Source organism: Ovis canadensis, chromosome 23 (assembly GCF_042477335.2).
Source record: "Ovis canadensis isolate MfBH-ARS-UI-01 breed Bighorn chromosome 23, ARS-UI_OviCan_v2, whole genome shotgun sequence".
NCBI lineage: Eukaryota > Metazoa > Chordata > Mammalia > Artiodactyla > Bovidae > Ovis > Ovis canadensis.
The window spans coordinates 48,283,613-48,307,802 of record NC_091267.1 but is presented as its reverse complement, the minus strand read 5'-3'; the positions used below and the strand labels follow the sequence as shown (position 1 = coordinate 48,307,802).

Here is a 24,190-nt window from a genome sequence, read left to right as displayed (position 1 = left end):
CCCAAGATGAACCATTTAGTGCCAAGATTATCCCCAAATACATCTTATGGGTGAGGGGCCTGGTGCCATTCTGAGTTTTAAGACATTCCTTTCTTTCATTAACAGACTGCTAGTGACTATATAACATCAAGCTGAAGACTAGCAGGGGGGCACTCTTTCTGCCCCCTTCTAATGCCTATGTCAGAAGCTTTCTCTATCTCCTTTATGCTTTAATAAAACTTTATTACACACACACACAAAATAGTAGGAACTATGGTTAATGATTATAAAGAGCTCTAGGTAAATATAGAAAATATTAGGCATTTTTACTTCGTATGTTGATATTTATATATCTATAATATCTATTCATATATTCTAGAATACATATCATGAAAATATATATGATAGTTTATTGTTTGTCATATTTTTCAGAGTCCCTTTAATTCTAGTAAGAAAACCTAGAGGTTTCAAAGGCCATACTGGATCACTTCTATATGGCATTAAAAGGAAAAAAAACCACCATCAGATTCCAGGAATTAAGCACTATGCATGTTCCATTTTGAGGCTGGAAAGATAGGGGAAAAATCTGAAGCTATCTGCCCATAGGTAGAGTAAAGCAGATAAGATGTTTAAAATTTGCAGAAACCAATTAGTAAGTTGACAGTTTAAAAGAGTAATGCTCTTTTGTGATCATTCTGCTCTATTAATATTCTGACAGCCTGTCTATTCATATGCAGCTGGTACTGAATGCTTGATAATATAATTCACAATAAACTGAAAGTACAGATGGTGTAGATATGATCATTGTACTGCTTGCAAAATTTGGGTACCAGTATCTAACTCCGGGGGAAGACAACCCTCTATAGAGGGCACAGATAAACAGTTGTCCTGTAATAAGTTAATACTGAGTCATGGTCTTAACTGACAGTGAAGTCTTTCTTACTTGGTCCAAATTACTGTCTTTATTTAAAAGAGATACTCAGTGAGGTAAATTAGTCTTGTCAAATTCTCACCATTTACATTTTTCAAAGTAATTCCCACATTTAAGTGGATGAAGGATAGAACTGGAAGAAGCTTCTCTTAATTTTAGGGTAGAGATAAACAGCACGGTTGAAGAATTCACAGCTTGATAATGCATGTGACAAAGTGAAAACTTTTTTATCACAAGGCCTTGAATATATAAATATTCAAGAAATAAAATATATAAATACTATATATTCTACATATATAAATATTTAGAAATAAAAGAATAAAATCAAATACACAACAATTTTTACCTCTTTAGGTATCAATATTGATATCAACAATATATCGTTAGGACAAGATTATATGACATATTTTAGGACAAGAAACACCAGCTTCTGTTGTATACGTTGGCCTGTTTGTAGAAAAGGTTAGGACTGAAAGACTCTTTTAAGTGAGAACTGTAGTTAAAATAGCATATTTCCTAAGTATTCTTTATCACCTGACCTTGCAGTTTGGCCTCAAATTTGGACTTAATTGAACTTAATTTGGACTCCAAATTAAGTTCCAAGAAGCCAGGTGCTTACCTCATGACCAGCACTTTCTTAGGTTCAGAGCAACAGTGAGATTTTTTATTGCCATTTTGGCACTGAAGTCTGCAGGGGAAACAGACACTGCTTTAACAGATGTTCTGATTTGGAATGAGGTTGCAAAAACCTCTCCTCTCCCCAGCTCCTGTTCTGTATGTAAGATGTACCCTTCCATCAGAGCAGAACCTGCATCTCTTGGCTCTCTGATCAAAGACTAAAACTTTTCTTTGGAAGCAGACTGAACCATGCTTGGTCTTGATCTACTGGCTCAAAAGACACCAGGCAGAAGGTGCCTTTTGGGGGACCAGCTGGGGAGGATCTGTAACAAAATATATGTGTTAGTACTGGGTTCAAGATGTAACAAAATGTGTAGTGTAGGACAGTGTCAAAAATGAAAGAAAAAGCCAGTGTATCCTCCGTATCCCTATTTCTAAAACAATGTTCTGTGAGGCTTTGAAGAAATGTTTAATGATGATAATAACCAGCAGAAACTGAGAAGATGGCTAGAAAGAATTTCAGAGTATACTTCAAATTAACTTTTCAAATCAGAGATCTAGCTTACACGGTAGTATTTTCATTCTTATACAGACCTCTGTTATTCAGCTATTGTTGACCTGCTCTGTTCCAGGCAATATGGTAAGTGCTTGGGATGTAGAAATAAACTACAGCCTTTCTTTCTCAGAGCATATTAGTGTGTGGAGATACTGGGGAGAATGTGACCCTCCACATCAGCACTTAAAAATGCTCATTTCATTATGATTAACACACAAAAACACACTATCGCATGCATGTAGAGCTATATTTTATTTTTGTTTATATTGGACTGGCCACAAAGTTTGTTTGCATTTTTTCATAATGTGACCCTATATATATGAATCAAATTGTTTTAGATTAAATAACCTATCAGAAATATCTTTATAAATTATTACATATAGGGCCACCTCATTATTTTTGATGGCTCTACCATGTGGATGTGTCATAATTTGCCCATTCCCTTACGAAATAGGTTATCCTGAATGTCCAAAGCTGCAGCCAGTCTTTACATACCTGTGCTGGTTTTTCTATAGGATAGATTCCTCAACATGGTCTCTCTTGTATTTTAATGTGTCTGGCCCCACTCCTTCTGCCTTTTTCTTCTCAGAATACAAACGTAATGTGTGAGCTGCCATCCTGTGTCTGCGTGCTAAGTCGCTTCAGTCGTGTCCAACTCTTTGCGACCCTATGGACTAAAGCCTACCAGGCTCCTCTGTCCATAGGATTCTCCAGGCAAGAACAGTGGAGTGGGTTGCCATGCCCTCCTCCAGGAGAAGAACTTCCTGACCCAGGGATTGAACCCGTGTCTCTTACGTCTCCTGCATTGGCAGGCAGGTTCTTTACCACTAGTGCCACCTGGGAAGCCCAACATTAAGGTCTGGTAGCTTGAGTATCACAGTCATTTGCCTACATATGAATTTTAGAGTTCATTTTGTATCTTGTGTCTAGGAGATAACTAGCTATCCTGACTGCCAGGGATATGGCATCAGAAAGAGCCTGTTTTTTTTGATGACACTGATGAACATCTGTATCAGCCCTGCCCTGCTTACCTGGAGACTTCTTGTGATGGAAGATAATTAAATATCATTATTCCCAAATCAGTGTCAGATGGAAATGGTGGGAGCTCAATATTCTGGAATCAGTGAAACAAAACAGTTTTAATATTTGTTACTAGCACACTTATGAAATGATTATAAATTACATTCTCAGGATTACTTTTCAGTGGATAAAAACTCACAAAGAAACAATTTAAAATGGTAGAATTTATTTCATATAATGATAAATATGTATGCACATATACTATTTAAAAATAATCATGTGAACTATAATCATTATAAAACATAAGTCAGCCTTAATTTAATATTATCAGAGTAAAAGAGCACGTAAAGTCAAATATTGTTGCGTTTGCTTTTCAAAGTTAAGATACATAAAAGATTTAGCACGTTCTATTTTATGTTCAGTTTTCATGTTACTATCATTAGGTATAAATACCCTTAGGAATGTGCCAACTTATAACTTACATTCAAATAACCAAAGTCCTATTACAATTATTGAAGTAGGATAAATCACCTAAAATAAGTAATCTAAAAAAATACTAGCCTAAATTAAAACCCTGAGGAATTAAAATCTTTTTACATACATCATAGATTTGGTTAAGTGCAATTCCATGTTTGTACTACTTTATTTAAGGTCATACTTGGTAAGGCATAGTAAAAATAAAATCTACCTAAATTACCATCTAAATCTATATTTTATTTCTTGCAACAAAGTTGTTTGTTTCTCCAAAAAAGTAGTTTTTGCACGTCATTCTGGACCTCTTCACCACCTGCTGGCTTATTTGCTTTATATACAGTAGTCAAGAGTTGTGCACTAAGCTGAGCTGCCTTTATATACGGTAGTTCAGACAAAGTGCATCTGAAGAACTACATGCTTGAGAGTTCATGTCCGTGTTCAATCATGGCCTGCACAAACTGCTTGAAGACTCGGTCCATGTAGGTGGACTGCCTTGGCCAGATTCCCTCCAGAAAACCAATATGGCCTCCGTAAGAAGTAAGGACCAAAGCAACATTAGGGTTTTGCTTAGCAGTTTCTATTGGAATAGCTTGATGAAAAATGGGGGATGGTTGGGCAGGAGGGTGGATAAGAGAGGGGAAGGAGAGAGAAAAATATATATCAACAGTTGTTAGGAAAAGTGTGCAACTTTATCATTTCTAATCATTTTAAACCAAAATACTGTTAAATATTCATAATGAGTATGGCTAATCAAATAAGTCTAATTTATATCAACCACCCATATTCTTCTAACAGTTCATGTTCACGTTCATATACTGGATCATCATTTTTGGAAGAATCAATCGATTGGTTATAACAAAAGTACAGGCCTAGTCTTCTTTTGAGAAATTAAATAATTCAAGAAATGGTAAATACTTCCACTATGCTATAAGATTCCCACTTAGGTGTTATACCAAGGGAAAAAAAAACAAATCTTATTACCTTTGTGAGAGTTATAAATTCACTATGTATGACTTGGTTAACTTTACATGAAGTAAGATTCCTGAGGCCAATTGGTGGCTGTGTTAAGAATCCAAAATTATAGATACGATTTATAAAAACATATATAGATAGCAAAAAAACAATGGCATAAAATACTCCCCAGCGGTAACAGAGTTTATCTTTGGGTGGTAAAACATTGGTGATTATATGTTTTCTTCTCTGAATTTTTATTTATAGTTAGGCTCTCCCTACTCCACACCCTTCAATGGAATGGAAGGTAATTTTACTGTAGAACAACTGAGACCAGTTCAAGAAAGGGCTGCCACAGGACCCCAACTGCCTGTTTAGGTGATACTCTAACCTGACCTTTCACTACATTCTTTGAAGAATAAACCTAGAGACCCTAGATCAAGGCCTAGGAAGCCAAGTCCTTGTCCTAAATGGATCCTGAACTCAGATCCTTATCCGGCCAGCTACACCTAAAACAGAACATCTATCTTGGGATCAAATGTGAGAACTTAAGGGGAGGGGCAGATGAAATGACTTGATACTATTTTTGCTTTTCCTTTTTCATCTTACATTAAGGGCTTAGATTTAAAGTGCTTCATTTGCCTCTGATGGAATTATTAAGAGCCCCACTTTCACATTCTGGATGCACTCAGGAATTTCTAACACACTGATAGTTACAGTCATGTCAGCAGAACAAAAGGCTGGGCCATGGGAGGCATGTGAAAGATGTTGGCTGCCTGTGCTCTCAGAATGCAGACAATTGTCCACTATATTCAGCGTGGCCTGGGAAAGAGTAAGAAATAATGAGTCTAAACTTCAACCAAGGTCAAAACAAGTTAAATGCTGGGAAATTTTTGTTGGTGGAAGAAGAGCCTGTGAAATATAAAAACAGATGGAGAAATACTAGACTTCCTTAATCCAATGAAAACAGGCTAAACAGTCTCCATGATTTTTAACTGATATTAAAGTTCACAGTTCAGGGAATTTCCTGGTAGTCCAGTGGTTAAGACTCCACGTGCTCACTGCCAAGCGCCCCGGTTCAATTGCTGTTTGGGGACCTAAATTCCCACAAGGCTGCACAACGTGGCCAAAAAAAAGTTCATGGTTTAATTTTCTGATTTGTGGTCAAAGGCCAAGAGTTCCAGCTGTCTAAAACTACTTTGATTTAATCATAAATCACACAATGATATCCCGTAGAGAGATGGTAAAGTGACATTTTTTAAAAATTTGGGGGATTTTATGAAATTTTGGCAATACATATGTGCTGTGTTTGTACTCAGAATAGTTTATTTTAATAAAGGACTTGGGGGAAATGTTTTTAAATTATTTAGGGGAGAAATAAGAAAAAAGTTTTATAAGAAGCTTTGTGAAGTTTCATTAGAAATAAATTAGAGGTCAAATCTATCCTTAAGATAGGTATGATTACTGATAGGCATCTTACATTGCTTTAATGTATGAACACAGGCATGTATATTTTTGTTACAAAATTATATATATCTTGAATTAAGAGAGTGAGGAAGTTAACTTGGGCATAATTTTCTTCTATATAGTATCCAGGGGTAAAACAAACTCTTTCCCTTCGGATATGACTTTATTGTCTGAATGTGCTACATTCATTGAGTTATCCAAGGACATCTTATTAATAAAGTCTCAAGCTCTCTTCTAAGTTTAAAAGGGGAGTAATATTCCCCTTTACAAAGCTTTCTATATAAGAACCTCAGGAAGAAAAGGCCAACTATGTCAATGTACTCTTGAGGTAAAGGTACTGTAACATAGCCTATACAAAGAACACATATTTGATAAGAAAGAGAGGTTGTAAGAATGAATACAAGCAAAATACTGAGAGCCATAATTTGTTCTGAGGCTCTCACAGTAGACTAGAGAAGAATATATGAAAATGTTTAAAGTGATCTGAAGCATTTAGATACTAAATTATGAGTATCAAGCTATTTTTTTTTCTGTTTATCACAGTGGAAAACAGTATATGAGTGACATTTTGGTTCTTATTATTGTATTTTCCCACAAAGAACATTATTTGTAAACAGTTGATTCATGTCAAAAGGTATACAAAGATGTTAATTTACCATGACTGGGTGAAAAAACATCATCCACAGAATTCAGACACAACACTGGAATCCCTACTGACTTCAGTCTCCGATTTGGACTGGCATCAGTGTAATAGTCATCAATTGTCCGGTAGCCAAACATGACAGAAGTGAATCGCTTATCAAATTCTCTTATGGATTTAGCCTGAAAAACAGAAAACTACTATATATGTTCCTGGAATCAAAAGAGGAAATAAAAATATTACATAAAGTTTCTCTCCTACCTTCATGACATGGTCCATGTCAATTTGTTTTACAAACATATGCCGGTGCCTGCAAACAAAATTTCAAAAATAAAAAAATTAAGGTCATTCCCATCTCAAACACACCTAATAATAAGTAATTTAGCACAGCACATAAAGTTATTACTCAATAAAATATTTATTGACCTTCCCTGGTGGCTCAGTGGTAAACAATCTGCCTGCCAGTGCAGGAGACGTGGGTTTGATCCCTGGGTCGGGAAGATGCCCTGGAGGAGGGCATGGCAACCCACTCCAGTATTCTTGCCTGGGAAATCCCATGGACAGAGGAATCCAGGGGGTTGCAAAGAATTGGACACAGCTTAGCAACTAAATAACGATAAACAACAACAAAATATTAATCTTTACTTAATCAGACATAGCAGGAATATATTGGTAATTGTTCTGAAGACTCTTTTTAAAGATTATTTCTTTTATTGAATGAATCTTTATAAATTCTCTAGGGCTTTACCATTTTGACAAGTTTCATACATATGATTTCATTATATATAATACTGTGTGTGCTCAGTTATGTCCCAACTCTTTGCAACCCTTTGGACTATAGCCTGCAGGCTCCTCTGCCTATGAGATTTTTTGAGGAAAAAGTACTGGAGTGGATTGCCATTTCCCTCTCCAGGGGATCTTCTGGACCCAGGGATTGAACCCACATCTCCTGTGTCTCCTGCATCTTTTAAAAAATCCCCTACCCCTGTATTGCCCCTCCCTCTATCCCTCTCTCCACTGGTAACCATTAGTTTGTTCTCTGTCTGTAAGTCTGCTTCTTTTTTGTTCTATTTGTTGTATTTTTTAGATTCCACACATAAGTGATACCATACAGTATATGAAGCACCTGAAGACATTTTTTTAAAGGTGCTTTTTTCTTAATTACGGAAGAAGCGACCAGTGTGCAATAATAAACAAAAGTGTTGTTTCATAACAAACTGTACCTACACACTGATGCTGTGAAGCCAATTTGGCCAAAAAGGCCCCCACTGAAGCCAGAAGCTTTCAACTGGGTAAATCAACTGAAGATCTACTGTATTCTTTAAATTGGTGTACTGAAAATTAGGATTTATATTTTTGTGTACCTATTTTTAAATGTTGGTCATTTTTCTTGTATAACCCACATTTTAATCCAAATCTTTCTCTTCACTTTTCTTGCTACTGTCCTCCATTTCAGTGACCATGAATAAAAATATGATTCTGTAGTATTTCTAGCAATATTTTATAGTCAACATCCATGATGTAACAAAGAGGTTGTTCTTTAAATATTTTTTTAATTTAAAAAAAGAATAGGTTAAGTATTTTTTAAATAAAGTAATTTTTAATTAAGGTATGTACGTTGTTCTTTCATTTAAAAAAAAAAAATTGGGCTGTGCCACTAGACAGAATCTTAACCACTAGACTGCCTGGGAACTCCCCAAAAAGTTGACAGTGTCTCATGTCAACTTTCAGGGTAACAATGGTTTTCAATTAAGTTATGTGCAAATTTACTTTTTATTTAAAGTTGTCAATCCACTTTAAAATGCACAGCAACAGTCATCAAAAAACAAACAGAAACATTCCATGTCCTTTGTTATCATACTGTTTACCTGTTAGAAGAAAACTAAACAATTTCAGAGGGGGACAACAGAGGATGAGATTGCTAGATGCCATCACTGACTCGATGGACAAGAGTCTGAGTGAACTCCGGGGGTTGGTGATGGACAGGGAGGCCTGGAGTGCTGGGATTCATGGGGTTGCAAAGAGTTGGACACGACTCAGCGATTGAACTGAACTGAAACAATTTCAGAAAAAAACTAATTCACAGATAATATTTTGGTAATGTTAAGAATTGTGGGGGCTGAGAATATCCTTATTTTAGGGGCATGCTCCTAAGCCTCTAAAACAAACTATGTTCATAACACAAGCTTTAAAAAACATTATTTAGCTCTGAAAACACTTAACACATTAGTTACTACCCAGGGGAGAATTGGGTACTAATAAGATCAGCGACAAGTAGAAAATCCAGGGAAATAGCCCACAGTTATTCAACACATTCAGTACTATTGTTTTTATTCTTTTAGAATAATTTAGAACAGTGATGAAATGGTGATCTTCAAAATGGGGCAGAGAGACTAGAGGTTGTACAAGGTACATCGTGGTACAGAAAGAAAACATCAGAGCTCTTATCTATATTTTTAGCTTATACATAAACCCTTTTTATTTTTGTACATATTGACAATAGAAAGATTAATTTGTTACAGTATATAACATAATAGTGCATATAATAAATATATATACACATTAGCAGTGTTGTCCTTTAAAACATTTTACTGTGGCACTCCAAAAAATCTGGAGACACTAGGTGTTTAAAATGACTTACTTATTCACGGAAGACTGGAGACAAGTTGTCAAATAATAATTAAAAAGCAGCCAGTTCAGTGGTTTCTCCAATGACTCCGAGCAAGCAAAGGTATTCCAACCAACTGAAAAAGTTGCAGCTGCCTTCAAAGGAGTTTTTGGTCCAATTTTGCCCAAATAATTTAAAAGCAGCATTCTAAAATGAGGAAAAACAAAACTGACTATATCACAAGACATCCTATTTCTAATTGTGGACTTTTAACTATGGAGAAGAAACATATAAACCAGTGTGTCTAACCCCTTTATCTTGGAAAACCATGAAAATATCTTCTTTCTTTCCTTCTGTTCACATACTTATCTTGAGAATGGATAAATATGGACAGAGAATTTGAGAATGGGACAAAGCATACTATTGTTAGTTAAATGTGCATCTTTCTTGGAGGTAAAACATCAGGAAAATCCATCATAAGAGTGGTTTTCTTTTTCTTTTTTGAAAATTATATTGGGGTCTATTAAAAATTTGCAATTCCCTGGCCCCCCGCCCCCTAGCTGAGTATTTAATTTACTATGGGAGGGGTGTTTCAGGCAAACTTTTTCTATAAAGGGGCACAAAGCAAATGGGTTCTGGTGGCCCTAAAATCTCAGTCACAACCATCAATACTTAACCTTGTGACTGTATTTTAAAACAGCTATAGACATGCGTGAAGGAATGGACATGGCTGTGTTTCAATAAAATATACATAGACATTGAAATTTGAGTTTCATATACTTTTCACATGTTGTGAAATAATCCTTCTTTTCCAACCATTGAAAAATATCATAACCATTCTTAGCTCTTGCACAAAAACAGTCAGATTTGGCTTCCGGCTTGGCACAGGTGAAAGATGACAAGTGGTTTTCAAATGTGTTTGCACACTGAAGTCACCTGAGGAGTTCTAAAAACTCTGACTGATTTCTGGGTCTCACCTGGAGATTCGGAGTAATTGGTCTGGGTGGTCATTCCAATTGTCTATGCGTCCTTCTCCCTGGGCTTCCCAGGTACTAATGATAAAGAACTGCTCTGCCAATGCAGGAGACATAAGAGATGCAGATTTGATCCCTGGTTCAGGAAGATCCCCTGGAGGAGGGCATGGTAACCCACTCCAGTATTCTTGCCTGAAAAATCCCTGGCAGGCTCCAGTCCATGGAGTCACAAAGGGCTGGACATGACTGAAGCAACTTGGCACACATGCACACCTTGCTCTCTACAGCAGTGTCTCAGGGCTCCTTGTCTAGAGTTCAGTTGAGTTGAGTTGAGTTGAGTTCAGTTGCTCAGTCGTGTCCGACTCTTTGAGACCCCATGAATTGTAGCACGCCAGGCCTCCCTATCCATCACCAACTCCCAGAGTTCATTCAAACTCATGTCCATCGAGACGGTGAAGCCATCCAGCCATCTCATCCTCTGTCATCCCCTTCTCCTCCTGCCCCCAATCCCTCCCAGCACTGGGTCTTTTCCAATGAGTCAACTTGTCGCATGAGGTGGCCAAAGTATTGGAGTTTCAGCTTCAGCATCAGCCCTTCCAATGAACACTCAGGACTGATCTCCTTTAGGATGGACTGGTTGGATCTCCTTGCAGTCCAAGGGACTCTCAAGAGTCTTCTCCAACACCACACTTCAAAAGCATCAATTCTTCAGCACTCAGCTTTCTTTATAGTCCAACTCTCACATCCATACATGACCACTGGGAAAACCATAGCCTTGACTAGATGGACCTTTGTTGAAAGTAATGTCTCTGCTATTCAATATGCTATCTAGGTTGGTCATAACAGTCCTTCCGAGGAGTAAGCGTCTTTTAATTTCATGGCTGCAATCACCATCTGCAGTGATTTTGGAGCCCCCCAAAATAAATCTGACACTGTTTCCACTCTTTCCCCATTTATCTGCCATGAAGTGATGGGACCAGATGCCATGAATTCGTTTTCTGAATGTTGAGCTGTAAGCCAACTTTTTCACTCTCCTCTTTCACTCTCAAGAGGCTTTTTAGTTCCTCTTCACTTACTGCCATAAGGATGGTGTTATCTGCATATCTGAGGTTATTGATATTTCTCCCGGCAATCTTGATTCCACCTTGTGCTTCCAGCCCAGCGTTCCTCATGATGTACTTTGCATATAAGTCAAATGAGCAGGGTGACAATATACAGCCTTGATGTACTCCTTTTCCTATTTGGAACCAGTCTGTTGTTTCATGTCCAGTTCTAACTGTTGCTTCCTGACCTGCATATAGGTTTCTCAAGAGGCAGGTCAGGTGGTCTGGTATTCCCATCTCTTTCAGAATTTTCCACAGTTTCTTGTGATCCACACAGTCAAAGGCTTTGGCATAGTCAATAAAGCAGAAATAGATGTTTTTCTGGAACTCTCTTGCTTTTTTGATGATCCAGTGGATGTTGGCAATTTGATCTCTGGTTCCTCTGCCTTTTCTAAACCAGCTTGAACATCTAGAAGTTCATGGTTCACATATTGCTGAAGCCTGGCTTGGAGAATTTTGAGCATTACTTTGCTAGCATGTGAGATGAGTACAATTGTGTGGTAGTTTGAGCATTCTTTGGCATTGCCTTTCTTTGGGATTGGAATGAAAACTGACCTTTTGCAGTCCTGTGGCCACTGCTGAGTTTTCCAAATTTGCTGGCATACTGAGTGCAGCACTTTCACAGCATCATCTTTCAGGATTTGAAATAGCTCAACTGGAATTCCATCACCTCCACTAGCTTTGTTCATAGTGATGCTTTCTAAGGCCCACTTGACTTCACATTCCAGGATGTCTGGCTCTAGGTGAGTGATCACACCATCGTGATTATCTTGGTCATGAAGATGTTTTTTGTACAGTTCTTCTGTGTATTCTTGCCACCTCTTCTTAATATCTTCTACTTCTGTTAGGTCCATACCATTTCTGTCCTTTAATGAGCCCATCGTTGCATGAAATGTTCCCTTGGTATCTCTGATTTTCTTGAAGAGATCTCTAGTCTTTCCCATTCTGTTGTTTTCCTCTATTTCTTTGTATTGATTGCTGAGGAAGGCTTTCTTATCTCTCCTTGCTATTCTTTGGAATTCTGCATTCAGATGCTATGTCTTTCCGTTTCTCCTTTGCTTTTCGCTTCTCTTCTTTTCACAGTTATTTGTAAGGCCTCCCCAGACAGTCATTTTGCTTTTTTGTGAACCTCCATCCATAATTCATCAGGCACTCTATCTATCAGATCTAGTCCCTTAAATCTATTTCTCACTTCCACTGTATAATCATAAGGGATTTGATTTAGGTCATACCTAAATGGTCTAGTGGTTTTCCCTACTTTCTTCAATTTGAGTCTGAATTTGGTAATAAGGAGTTCATGATCTGAGCTATAGTCAGCTCCTGTTCTTGTTTTTGTTGTCTGTATAGAACTTCTCCATCTTTGGCTGCAAAGAATATAATCAATCTGATTTCGGTGTTGACCATCTGATGATGTCCATGTGTAGAGTCTTGTCTTGTGTTGTTGGAAGAGGGTGTTTGCTATGATCAGTGCGTTCTCTTGCAAAACTCTATGAGCCTTTGCCCTGCTTCATTCCGTATTCCAAGGCCAAATTTGCCTGTTACTCCAGGTGTTTCTTGACTTCCTTGTCTGGAGTTAGACTTCCTCAACTGTGGTAGAGCAGTCAACCCAAAGTCACTAGTTTTCTTTTCCTACTCCCTCCGGCTGTTTGTCCCTATCTCCTTTCACATATTTTCCTCTTTTCCTTTTGTTCTATCATTTTTCCAGATTCTACTCTAGTTTTACTTTGGTAAAAGGGACAAGGATGGAATTTAACACAGTACACCAGAAATCCAAGTTTGACATTGACAACTAAGAGAAAGGATAATAGTATAAGTTCTGTTTCTCCTATTTTGCATCCTTTATTTCTCTAATTTCTCAGGTTCTGAAATGAGTAAAAATTCTCTCTCATACTTTTTTTTTTCCAACCCAGATGGACTACAGAGTGAATGAGATAAGATATTAGATGAAAAATGGAGATTTCAGGGTTTGCTGTTTTTTGGGGTATTTTTGCTGTTGTTGGATGAGGTTTATTGGAAATGTTAACAGCAGAAAGACACAAATGGCTCCACACTGTGTTTTGAAATTCATCCCAGCTGTAGACTGAGTGACCTGCAGGCTGGACAGATGCCAAAACCCAAGAGCTTCAGCATTTCCATCATGTCAGAATCTCCTTCAGTGATTTCCTGATCCAGGGCAGAGACCTCAGGCTGGAGATTTCCCTTTTGAGAACAACTCTTCATAATGACTGCATTCCTTTTTTTATACTACATGGCTCCCTAAGCTAGTTAAAGGATAATGCTTCTCTCCTGCAAAGGGGTCATTCTAGTGTCTAGTTGTGGTGGCCCAGTTCTTTGGCTGGCAGTCAAGAGGTTTCTGTGAGGCCAGTGTAATGGGCAAATTGAAAGAGCTAGAAACGAACCTCGTAGGAGCAGGAAGCACCAAGAATAGCTGTGACCAAGTAGGTGGGGACACTTTTGGTTATTACTCAGGAGTAAAATAACATCAAGATATTACCCCATAAAAAGGCCGTGTCTCTTTGATAAGAAAAAGACTCCCTTTTTTCACCAAGAAAAAAAAAAAGCAGATAGAAAAGATAAAGAACTCACAGATTAAGAGATTTATGAGACATAATCTGTCCCATATGTGGACTTTATCTGGCTCATGCATGCCTCAAACAAACTGTAAAAACCAGCCAACAGATTGACAGTGAAATGAAATACTGACATTGAATATTTGATGACATTTAGGAATTACTGTTAGTTTTGTTCAGGTGTAATAATATACTGTGGTGGGTTGCTGTTATTGTTTCTTAAGAGACTCTACCTGTCAGAGACACATCAGTTCAGTTCAGTCACTCAGTCATGTCCGACTCTTTGTGATCCCATGAATAGCAGCACGCCAGGCCTCCCTGTCCATCACCAACTCCCGGAGTTCACTCAGACTCACGTCCATCGAGTCAGTGATGCCATCCAGCCATCTCATCCTGTCATCCCCTTCTCCTCCTGCCCCCAATCCCTCCCAGCATCAGAGTCTTTTCCAATGAGTCAGCTGTTCACATGAGGTGGCCAAAGTACTGGAGTTTCAGCTTTAGCATCATTCCTTCCAAAGAAATCCCAGGGCTGATCTTCAGAATGGACTGGTTCGATCTACTTGCAGAGACACATAAATCTCTATAAATGATGTCTGAAAATTATTTTAATGTAATCAGAGTTAAGAAGGAATGGAGGGTAGATTATCCTTGAATTGACAGTCACTGAAGCTAGGGTGATGAATATATATGAGGAATCATTATACTCTTTCTACTCATATATACTTGAAAATTTCTGTACATTTTTAAAGCTAGTCTAGGAACCCATTGGGAGACTGGAATTGTGACCAGGTCTCGAGCAGCGTTGATTCCTTGATGAGACTTAGTTCTGGCTCAAACTGCTGCTTGGCCCCAGGCATAACAGGCGTGGGGATTACCCAGTCTGGGCATAAGGGTCTTAGATGCTTTTGTCTACTGCATCTCCATAAGGAAAAAAATGTGTCAAGCTATAAACCACATCCCAGAGTGGTAAACCCTCTTGGGAACATGTCACAGTGCTAGGCAACTAGAAAGGGGACTTCCCTTTCAACAATTTACAAGGCATTATTATTCAACCAGCTGCAAAGGCTAATGGTCAAGTTCTGCCTTCAGGCACTGAGACTTCAACTCGACAAGAATAGGCATTTCCCTGGAGCCTGTGAATAAAGAATCAGGGCCTGTTTACATAAAGTCTGGCTTTTTAAAAATTCAAGAATTTATATGATTAAGGAAAGAAAGTTCAGCTGCCGCCCTGTCCTTTAAGGTTCTCATTATGGGGCAAAGGAAAAAGTAAAATACTTTCCTTTAAGCATGATTCACAGATTTTGTCTGGGTTTTCTGTACTGATTCAGATTTCTTCCTTTTTAGTAGGTCAAGTCCGACCTTCCATGCTAATGTAAGAAACGTATTCTTTCCTTCTTAGTTTTATGTTTATCAGAATCTAAAAAACTACGGTTGGAGCCAATCTTTCAGAGCCTATCATTTGTAAAGCTGTTCATTTTCAAGTAAGCATGCTCCCAAGACATTTTGAAAATTGACAGATAAATTGACTATAAAATTAAGAAAACATATTTTCTGTTTCCATGTGTTTGCTGATTTTGGACAATGGTGTAGGTCCTCTAAGCATAGCAAAATGCCATATAATAAAAATTTTGTTTCTTATTAAAGCTCACTTTTACTACGACAACAACAACAACAACAACAAAAACATGAAAAAACAAACATAAAAAAAATTAGCACAAATGAGGCTAGGCTTCCCTGGTGGCTCAGATGGTAAAGAATCTACCTGTAATGAGGGCGACCCGGGTTCAATCCCTGGCTGGGGAAGATCCCCCTAGAGAAGGGAATGGCAACCCACTCCAGTATTGTTGCCTGGAGAATACCATGGACAGAGGAGTCTGGTGAGCTACATACAGTCCATGGGGTCACAGAGAGTCAGACACGACTGAGCAACTAACATTTTCATCCAACCACATGCAATGAAATATGAGAAACCCAAACATTTGCTTTTAAATGCCCATGTAGCTTATGGTCATCAGAAAGAGGCAGGCATTAGGACCACTTGCCTCAAGGACATTTTAGAAAGGAAAAATCTTACCCTCCCATTGACACTCCTGCAGCCAGAAATGGAGCAGAAGGGTACAGACTGTGAACGTGGTGAATGACTGTCTCCAAGTCTTCAGTGTTAGAACAACAGTAAGTCCTTGGCGTCTGCAAGCAACAACAGGTAAAACACAAAAATTAAAATTGGGAGGGGAATCATTTGTATAACACAGAGATGTAAAAAAGAGCAAAAAGTCATAACTAGGAGAAAATGACCTTTGTTTGCACATACTATATGAGTCAGGATAATTTTCAATTTTCTGTCTTGCAGTTCAAATTGATGCCATTTAGAGTCAGTACTACCCGAGTTGGCACTAACAAAAGACTCTGATCACGCAAGGAAGCCTGGAGGGAAATGGGACAAGACCAATATAAATACCTTAAACTAGATAGATATGCAGTACTCTATTCAAATGAGTCAATTTAGGAAGAAAAAGTGGAGAATGATACTTTTTTATAGGAAACCAACAACAACTTAGGCCTGACAAAGCCAAAGCAATTGTTTTTTTAATACATAATTTTATTTATTTATTTTTATTTTTGGCTGTGCTGGGTCTTCGTTGCTGCGCAGGCTTTTTCCTAGTTGTGGCGAGCAGGGGCTACTCTAGCTAGGCTCTAGGTGCGTGCAGGCTTCAGTAGTTGGAGCATACGCGGCGGTGGGGGTAGGGGGGTGGAGGGGGTGGGGACACAGCTGTTTCATGGCATGTGGGATCTTCCTGGACCACAGATCAAACCCTTATCTCCTGCACTGGCAGGCATATTCTTTACCGCTGAGCCACTAGGAAAGCCCCAAAGTAATTCTTATTTTAAAAAACACACAAGCAAACAAAAAAGGTTTTCAATAATCCACAAAAAAATCTAAACCGTAACTCCTTCCTGCTCAGGTATAACCTGAGTGCTGTCCACCAGTGAAGGAGTGTGATTTTTTTTTCTGACATTGCCTTCACTCTAGATCAAGCAACATGCAGTCTGCTTTATTAATGAGATATTTTCTTTTTCAATAATACTTCCATATGACCCCAGCTGCGCTACACTGAAAACAGACACTTAAAATGTTAAAATATGTAAAGCTGATTATGCCTCAATACATAATGCATTAAAACTAATGATTTTCATGTGAACCCCATCAATAAGGGCTCTGTTTTCAGCAGAACAGCTTCACAGATGCTTTATTTGAGATCTGGGAGCAGAGGGCAATCCTGTCTGTACAATGCATGTGAGAGTGTGTGCGTGAATAAAGTATGCATGAGATAAAATAACTAGAAATTTAACAACAAAGAGATAAATCTGGTAACACTGCCGTAATAAAAAATGCCAAAACCAGTTATCTGTACAACCCGGGTGGTAATATACCAATAAAATATGACTGGAAGGTTATATGTCACCCACCATTCAATCACTAATGTGTAGTCTTAGAAAACTGCAATTTTCACTGATCCCTCCAACTAAACTCAAGGTTAGAACACTCCTATTGCCTACTACCATCTTTTAGAGATCTGCAAATATAAAACTCTCCAAAAGACAAATGTTAACCTCACAGTATTTACAATGGCTAACATTTATTGAATAATTAAATTTGTGTCCACAAAACCCCAAGGAAGATCCTATTTAGGAAACTGAGTTATTAATAGAAAATTGAGTTTAGAGAGATTAAATAATTCCTGTAAACTCATGAACAGCTAATAGACAATGAAGCTGAGATACTTCCAAAAATACTTTGTGATTAAATGCACTTGAGGGGCACAAATTCAATGTAAAATCTAAACAGACCAATGTCTACTACCATGCTTATTCATAGTGACTGCAGAATTTGTCACAAGAATTCAGGTGAAAAAAATATCCTTCTTTAGCATTTTTACTGTATTTGTGTTTATTCACATTGCATAGCTTTAAAATTTCTGTATTACTTAATATCAACAGTTACCAACACATATTCTTGTTATGCAGGCTTCAAGTGAAGTTAAGTGTATACACACTTGCACACACACACACAGATACATGAACATACACGCAGAGTTGGTGGTGGTGGTGGTTTAATCTCATGCCTGACTCTTTGCAACCCCATGGTCTGTACTGTAGCCCACCAAACTCCTCTGTCCATGGAATTCTCCAGGCAAGCATACTGAAATGAGTAATTTGCCAAAAGTCACAAAGTAGCAAAGCTCAGGGTTTATGTCTGTAGTAAGTAAACTAGTTCTCATAAAGCTCTAAGATTCCATGAGATATTTAATAAGCAAATCGATTATCTGGGGCCCTCAGAGATAGGAGCTTCTTTTTCCCTTAATGTTTTTCTCCCAATGGATTACACTGAGTTGGAAACCAATAACGCTGGTGTGGAAATGTTAGGTAGGTAGAATAGGAAAGAGGAGTCCAGAATGGCGGTGGCTGAAAGACAAGGAGGGGCAAAGGCTGCGAAAATAGAACAAAGGAAGGTCCGAGGACCGGAGTGAGGACCTCAGGTAGAACAAACAGCGCTCCTGGCCAGCCCAGTTTACATAGGGCAGGCCCGGGGGAGGAAGAAAGATACAAGAAGAGGAGCCAAAGGGCCAGGGGTCTCTCTCCCGAGAGCACACGCTCTCTTTCCCGTGCGCGCGCTCTCTCTCTTCACTTCGCATCTTTTCGGTTGGCATGCCCTCACACCTCGAGGATGTATTTTCCTTTATTTTCTAAATAAAACTGAGCTGCAACACTGTCTGAGAGCTGTGACGCGCCGAGGGCTTTAATGTCCATCACTTCAGATTTTTGTTGTGACGAGACAGAACCGAGGAAATGACACACTCCCCTAACATCTATGGTGCCATGACTCGGATTTAACCTGGCTGAAACAACCTCAATGCGGCCCCCCGCGAGGAGGAGGCCAAGCAAAGCAGGAGCCCAACTCAGCGAAAGCGCCCATGGTGGAAGCGGAACGCGAAGAAAACCCAGCGCAGGGGAAGTGACAAGAAGCCCAGCGTGCTGGAAACCTGGACAGCGAAAAACTAACTCAGCAGAAAGCGCACATGGCTGTCTCAGATTCCAGAAGACCTCCGGTTAAGGTAGGAGGTCCTCGCTGCTATGGCTGGAGGGACATATGCCTAACGAAATCTTAATTCCTTTAAAATCTCTCGTTTCTTGTCTTCTTGAACCCCGCCACGAACAGGTGAGCGGCAGTGGGCACAAGTGAGGGACTCTGGAGAGGCTACATCTCAGTATGTCCTAAAGGCTCCACTCTCTGCTGAGCCCCAGTAGCTGTTACCCAAGCTGATGGGAGTTCTTTTGTCCTTAATCTTCTTTGTGTCAAGGATCAAGCCAATGAAAACTGTGAGCACAGGTCAGGTACTCAGCAGATTTTCTGGCAGGCTATGAAGGCACGTTTTTTTCCACTCCTTTTTCCTCTTGTCCTTCAGCTCCTCTCTCCTGGGACTTGAGCCTGGCCAAAACCCATGTTGCCTGGATTCAGGACCTAATGAAGCTCAGGCTCTGATGTCTCATTTGAAACATTCAGTGAGAGACACACCGATAGGTAAGAGGTGGATTTGATAGGATTCAGAGAGAAGCACAGTCTGCAGAGTGTGGGCCATTGCAGAGGGCAAGTGCCTCCACCATGGAATTCAGTCTGGCTAGGTTTTGCAAGCTGGGTGAACTCATATGCTAATAAGTGGAAGGATTATCCCAACCACTGGGGAACCACTCACTCTTCTGTCTTTTGACAGTGCCTTGGAGCTGTTCTGCCACCTCTGGGTGTGTCATTTAGCTTACAGATTGGGTTACATTTAGCTTGAAAGTGAAAATGAAAGTGAAGTAGCTCAGTCGTGTTCGACTCTTTGTGACCCCATGGACTGTAGCCTATCAGGCTCCTCCGTCCATGGGATTTTCCAGGCAAGAGTGCTAGAGTGGATTGCCATTTCCTTACAAGATTAATTTGACATGTCATCTTGGACCCAACTGAGTTTAACTGGTTTATGTTATGCCCTTGTGCTATATCATTCTTTCAAAAGTTGTGCCCAGCCCCCTTCCCTCCTGTTTCATGCTCTTTTCCAGAGCCCCATCCAGGCCCACAGTGTTGCCTCTACAATCTTCTAGAGGGACAACCAGAAAATAGCTGGCCCTTGGGAGGGAAATACTGTGTAATATCCAGTCCCTCTAGATATTCAGGCCTCATCTTCCATGTTTCCTACAACATGTGCAACACCAGCATCTCTCAGTGAACCCACTAGGGTGGGCGACAGGCACACCATGCCTGCTAGAAGTCCATCAGTTGACATCCCTTCAAAGGCAACTGGGCTCCCAGGGATAATGTTTGCCACTTTGGGAGTTAGCCCTGCAGGCCATTTGGGCCCAAACCCTTACCACCCTTCTCCTAAAGTTATAATCATACCTCCGGATCAAATCTCCACTCCACTTTTATGGAACATCTGGTCTTTTGCCTCTTACCAATTTGTTCTTAAGCCAATTATTAACTCCTACAACCAGGACCCTGGCCCCATGTAGGCAACATCGCTCCACCCAGCCTAATTATTAAAATATTTTAATGCCCCTAACAGGGCCAGACAACCCACTCCTTTGTCATTACTTTTGTTATTACCTAAAGTGGGTCTATGACAACGAAATGTTTACCATTGGAGACACCCTAACCTGCTCTTACGGAGGACTAGGGGAGGAAATCAGTCACTTACAATCCCTTAGAGCAGTAAGAGGATAAGGCTTATGACCACTTCACCAGGTTCCCGGTCTCAGGGCACAGGCTTGGATTGCTTTACGTCATGATATCTATTCCCACCTGTGGTGAACAAACTGGTAATGAGTTAAAATTACAACCCTTTAATCTTACCCAGCACTGGTCACACTGGAGACCTTGGGGATGCCCAACTCCGGTCTGGGGGTCCCAGGAAGTCAACCTGCCTTGACCTGTTTAGGGATCTGGACCTCGAAACGTTGTCACGCCTCAACCTGCTTGGGGATCCGCCAGTTCAGGGGTCACAGGAGGTCTTCACGGCTCAACCTGCCCAGGAACCCAGTTCTCTGGAGGCCGACCTGCCTCAACCTGCCTAGGGGTTCAATCTCCAGGAGGCCGTCACATCTCGGTCTGCCTCGGGATCTGCACCCTGACCCGGGGAAGCCTGGCTCTCAGGCTGCAACAGTACTGGGTAGGATAAGCTTCAGAAAGACTCACTCCTAAGGAAGTCCACCCATGGAAATACTTGTGGGGCTGTGCCCAGTCTCAGCAATAACTCAGGACCCCAACAAGAACACCATTGCCTTTCTGGAAAGGCTAAAAGAGGCCCTCCAAAAGTTTACCAATCTGGACTTGGACTCTTACGAGGGACAGGTCATTTTAAAGGACAAATTCCTGTCCCATGTGCATCAGATATCAGAATAAAGTTATAGCAGCTACAGCAGCAGGCCTCTGCTGCCTCTTTAGATGAGGTGGTCCAGACAGCCATCAATACCTTTTATAACAGAGAACAGGAGAAGGGGGCTAAGGCCCAGGAGAAGGGGAAAAGGAAAGAGACGAGGCATGCCCAGATGCTGGCCGCCTTCTAGGGAAGCCCTAAGGCAAACCCCAAGTCCTTGAAGGACAAGGCATGAGGCAAATGCCTAATCTGTAGACAGATGGCACTGGGCCAAAGAGTGTCCAAACCATGACAAGTCTCCTAAAACAGCTTGCTATAAATACTATCAACTGGGACATTTGGCGGCACTGTGCCCTCGGGACCCAAGAGCCTCAAGGTCAAGTGCCAAGCCTTCCCTCAGGATGGTTCAACAGGACTGAAGCGGCCTGCTCCAACCAGCATGTCTGTCACAGATAACCATCATGGAGCTGGAGCAAAGGGTGCAACTGGATACGGCAGGTAGGCCTGAGAATTTCTTGGTTGACACGGGCTACTTACTCTGTCCTAACCTGCTACTCTGGAGCCTTCTCCTCCTAAACCTATACCATTTTGGGAGCTACAGAAAAAACAGTTACAAAAAGATTCAGCTAAGCAATTTGTTGCTGGGATGAACAAATATTTTCCCACCAGTTTCTAGTGGTCCCTGACTGTCCTCCTCCCTTATTGGGAAGAAATCTCTCCCTGCCTTTGAAACCTTGCAGCTGTTGCAGTCCTGATAGAAGATGCTTTAAAACTCTCTTTTGAGGGCAAACTAACTATTTTTATCAGCCACCAAGTGAAACAACTCCTAAATGGGAGAGGCCATTTGCAAGCCAGGCTTCAGCAGTACATGAACCGTGAACTTCCAGATGTTCAAGCTGGTTTTAGAAAAGGCAGAGGAACCAGAGATCAAATTGCCGACATCCGCTGGATCATCAAAAAAGCAAGAGAGTTCCAGAAAAACATCTATTTCTGCTTTATTGATTATGCCAAAGCCTTTGACTGTGTGGATCACAAGAAACTGTGGAAAATTCTGAAAGAGATGGGAATACCAGACCACCTGACCTACCTCTTGAGAAACCTATATGCAGGTCAGGAAGCAACAGTTAGAGCTGGACATGGAACAACAGACTGGTTCCAAATAGGAAAAGGAGTACATCAAGGCTGTATTGTCACCCTGCTTATTTAACTTAATATGCAGAGTACATCATGAGAAACGCTGGGCTGGAAGAAGCACAAGGTGGAATCAAGATTGCCAGGAGAAATATCAATAACCTCAGATATGCAGATGACACCACCCTTATGGCAGAAAGTGAAGAGGAACTAAAAAGCCTCTTGGTGAAAGTGAAAGAGGAGAGTGAAAAAGTTGGCTTAAAGCTCAACATTCAGAAAACGAAGATCTTGGCATCTGGTCCCATCACTTTATGACAGATAGATGGGGAAACAGTGGAAACAGTGTCAGACTTTATTTTGGGGGGCTCCAAAATCACTGCAGATGGTGATTGCAGCCATGAAATTAAAAGACGCTTACTCCTTGGAAAGAAAGTTATGACCAACCTAGACAGCATATTGAAAAGCAGAGATATCACTTTGCCAACAACAGTTCATCTAGTCAAGGCTATGTTTTTTACAGTGGTCATGTATGGATGTGAGAGTTGGACTGTGAAGAAAGCTGAGCGCTGAAGAATTGATGCTTTTGAAGTGTGGTGTTGGAGAAGACTCTTGAGAGTCCCTTGGACTGCAAGGAGATCCAACCAGTCCATCCTAAAGGAGATCAGTCCTGAGTGTTCATTGGAAGGGCTGATGCTGAAGCTGAAACTCCAATACTTTGGCCACCTCATGCGAAGAGTTGACTCATTGGAAAAGACCCAGTGCTGGGAGGGACTAGGGGCAGGAGGAGAAGGGGACAACAGAGGGTGAGATGGCTGGATGGCATCACCGACTCGATAGACATGACTTTGAGTGAATTCCGGGAGTTGGTGATGGACAGGGAGGCCTGGAGTGCTGTGATTCATGGGGTCTCAAGGAGTCGGACACAACTGAGCGACTGAACTGCACTGAACTGATCAAAGAATCCTCAGATATCAAGTAGTGCTGATGGAAAATCCAGGCCTCACTATATCCACCTGTGAGGTTCTTAACCCAGCCACCCTCCTACCTACCTCCGAGGGCTCTCTCCCCTTTCACTCTTGCCTAGAAACCTTGGACCAATGGACAAAACCCCAAGAGGGATTGTCAGAAGATCCTCTGACCAATCCTGAGAAAATCTGGTACACTGATGGAAGCAGTTTTGTTTTGGATGGAAAAAGAAGAGCCGGATATGCAGTAGTCTCCAATTTTGAGACCATAGAGGCTAAACCAGGTACTTTGCTACCAGGTACTTCAGCCCAATTAGCTAAGCTCATAGCCCTGACTCTAGCTTTAGAGCTGGGAGAAAGAAAGAGTAGCCATTTACACTGGCTCCAAGTATCCTTTTCTGGTGCTACATGCACATGCTGCTATTTGGAAAGAAAGAGGCCACTTGACCACCCGAGAGTCCCCAATCAAATATGGTGATCAAATCCTTAGACTTGGAGGTAGTCCATCTGCCCCCTGAGGTTTCAGTCTCCCACCGTAATGGACACCAAAAAGGGAGCATGGAAGTCGCACGGGGAAACCAAGCAGCTGATCAGGCAGCTAAGAGAGCAGCATTACAGAACAATGACCAATAGGGGTTGCCACCTTAGTTCCACAGACTAATTTGCCAGAAACTCCTTCATATATTGAAGGTGAGACTCTTAAAGCTAAGAGTAAGGGCTTTCGAGATCATATGGGGTGGTTCCAAAAGGAGGGACTCCTTTTTCTGCCTGGGAACCTCCAATGGAAGTTG

At 40.5% G+C, this 24,190-nt stretch overlaps 1 protein-coding gene across 1 annotated transcript in view; it reads right to left on the bottom strand.

Moving 5' to 3' along the window:
• Nucleotides 1-3,313: 3,313 nt before the first annotated feature.
• The window catches only part of ABHD3 (abhydrolase domain containing 3, phospholipase), a 57,821-nt gene continuing 36,944 nt past the window's right edge, over nt 3,314-24,190 (bottom strand). The window contains exons 5-9 of the mRNA XM_069568910.1: nt 15,966-16,078; nt 9,278-9,451; nt 6,898-6,946; nt 6,653-6,818; nt 3,314-4,167 (exon numbers count right to left, since the gene is read on the bottom strand). Coding sequence (XP_069425011.1) covers nt 3,989-4,167; nt 6,653-6,818; nt 6,898-6,946; nt 9,278-9,451; nt 15,966-16,078 — 681 coding nt within the window. The 3' untranslated portion in view covers nt 3,314-3,988. The remainder of the gene's footprint in view (nt 4,168-6,652; nt 6,819-6,897; nt 6,947-9,277; nt 9,452-15,965; nt 16,079-24,190) is intronic.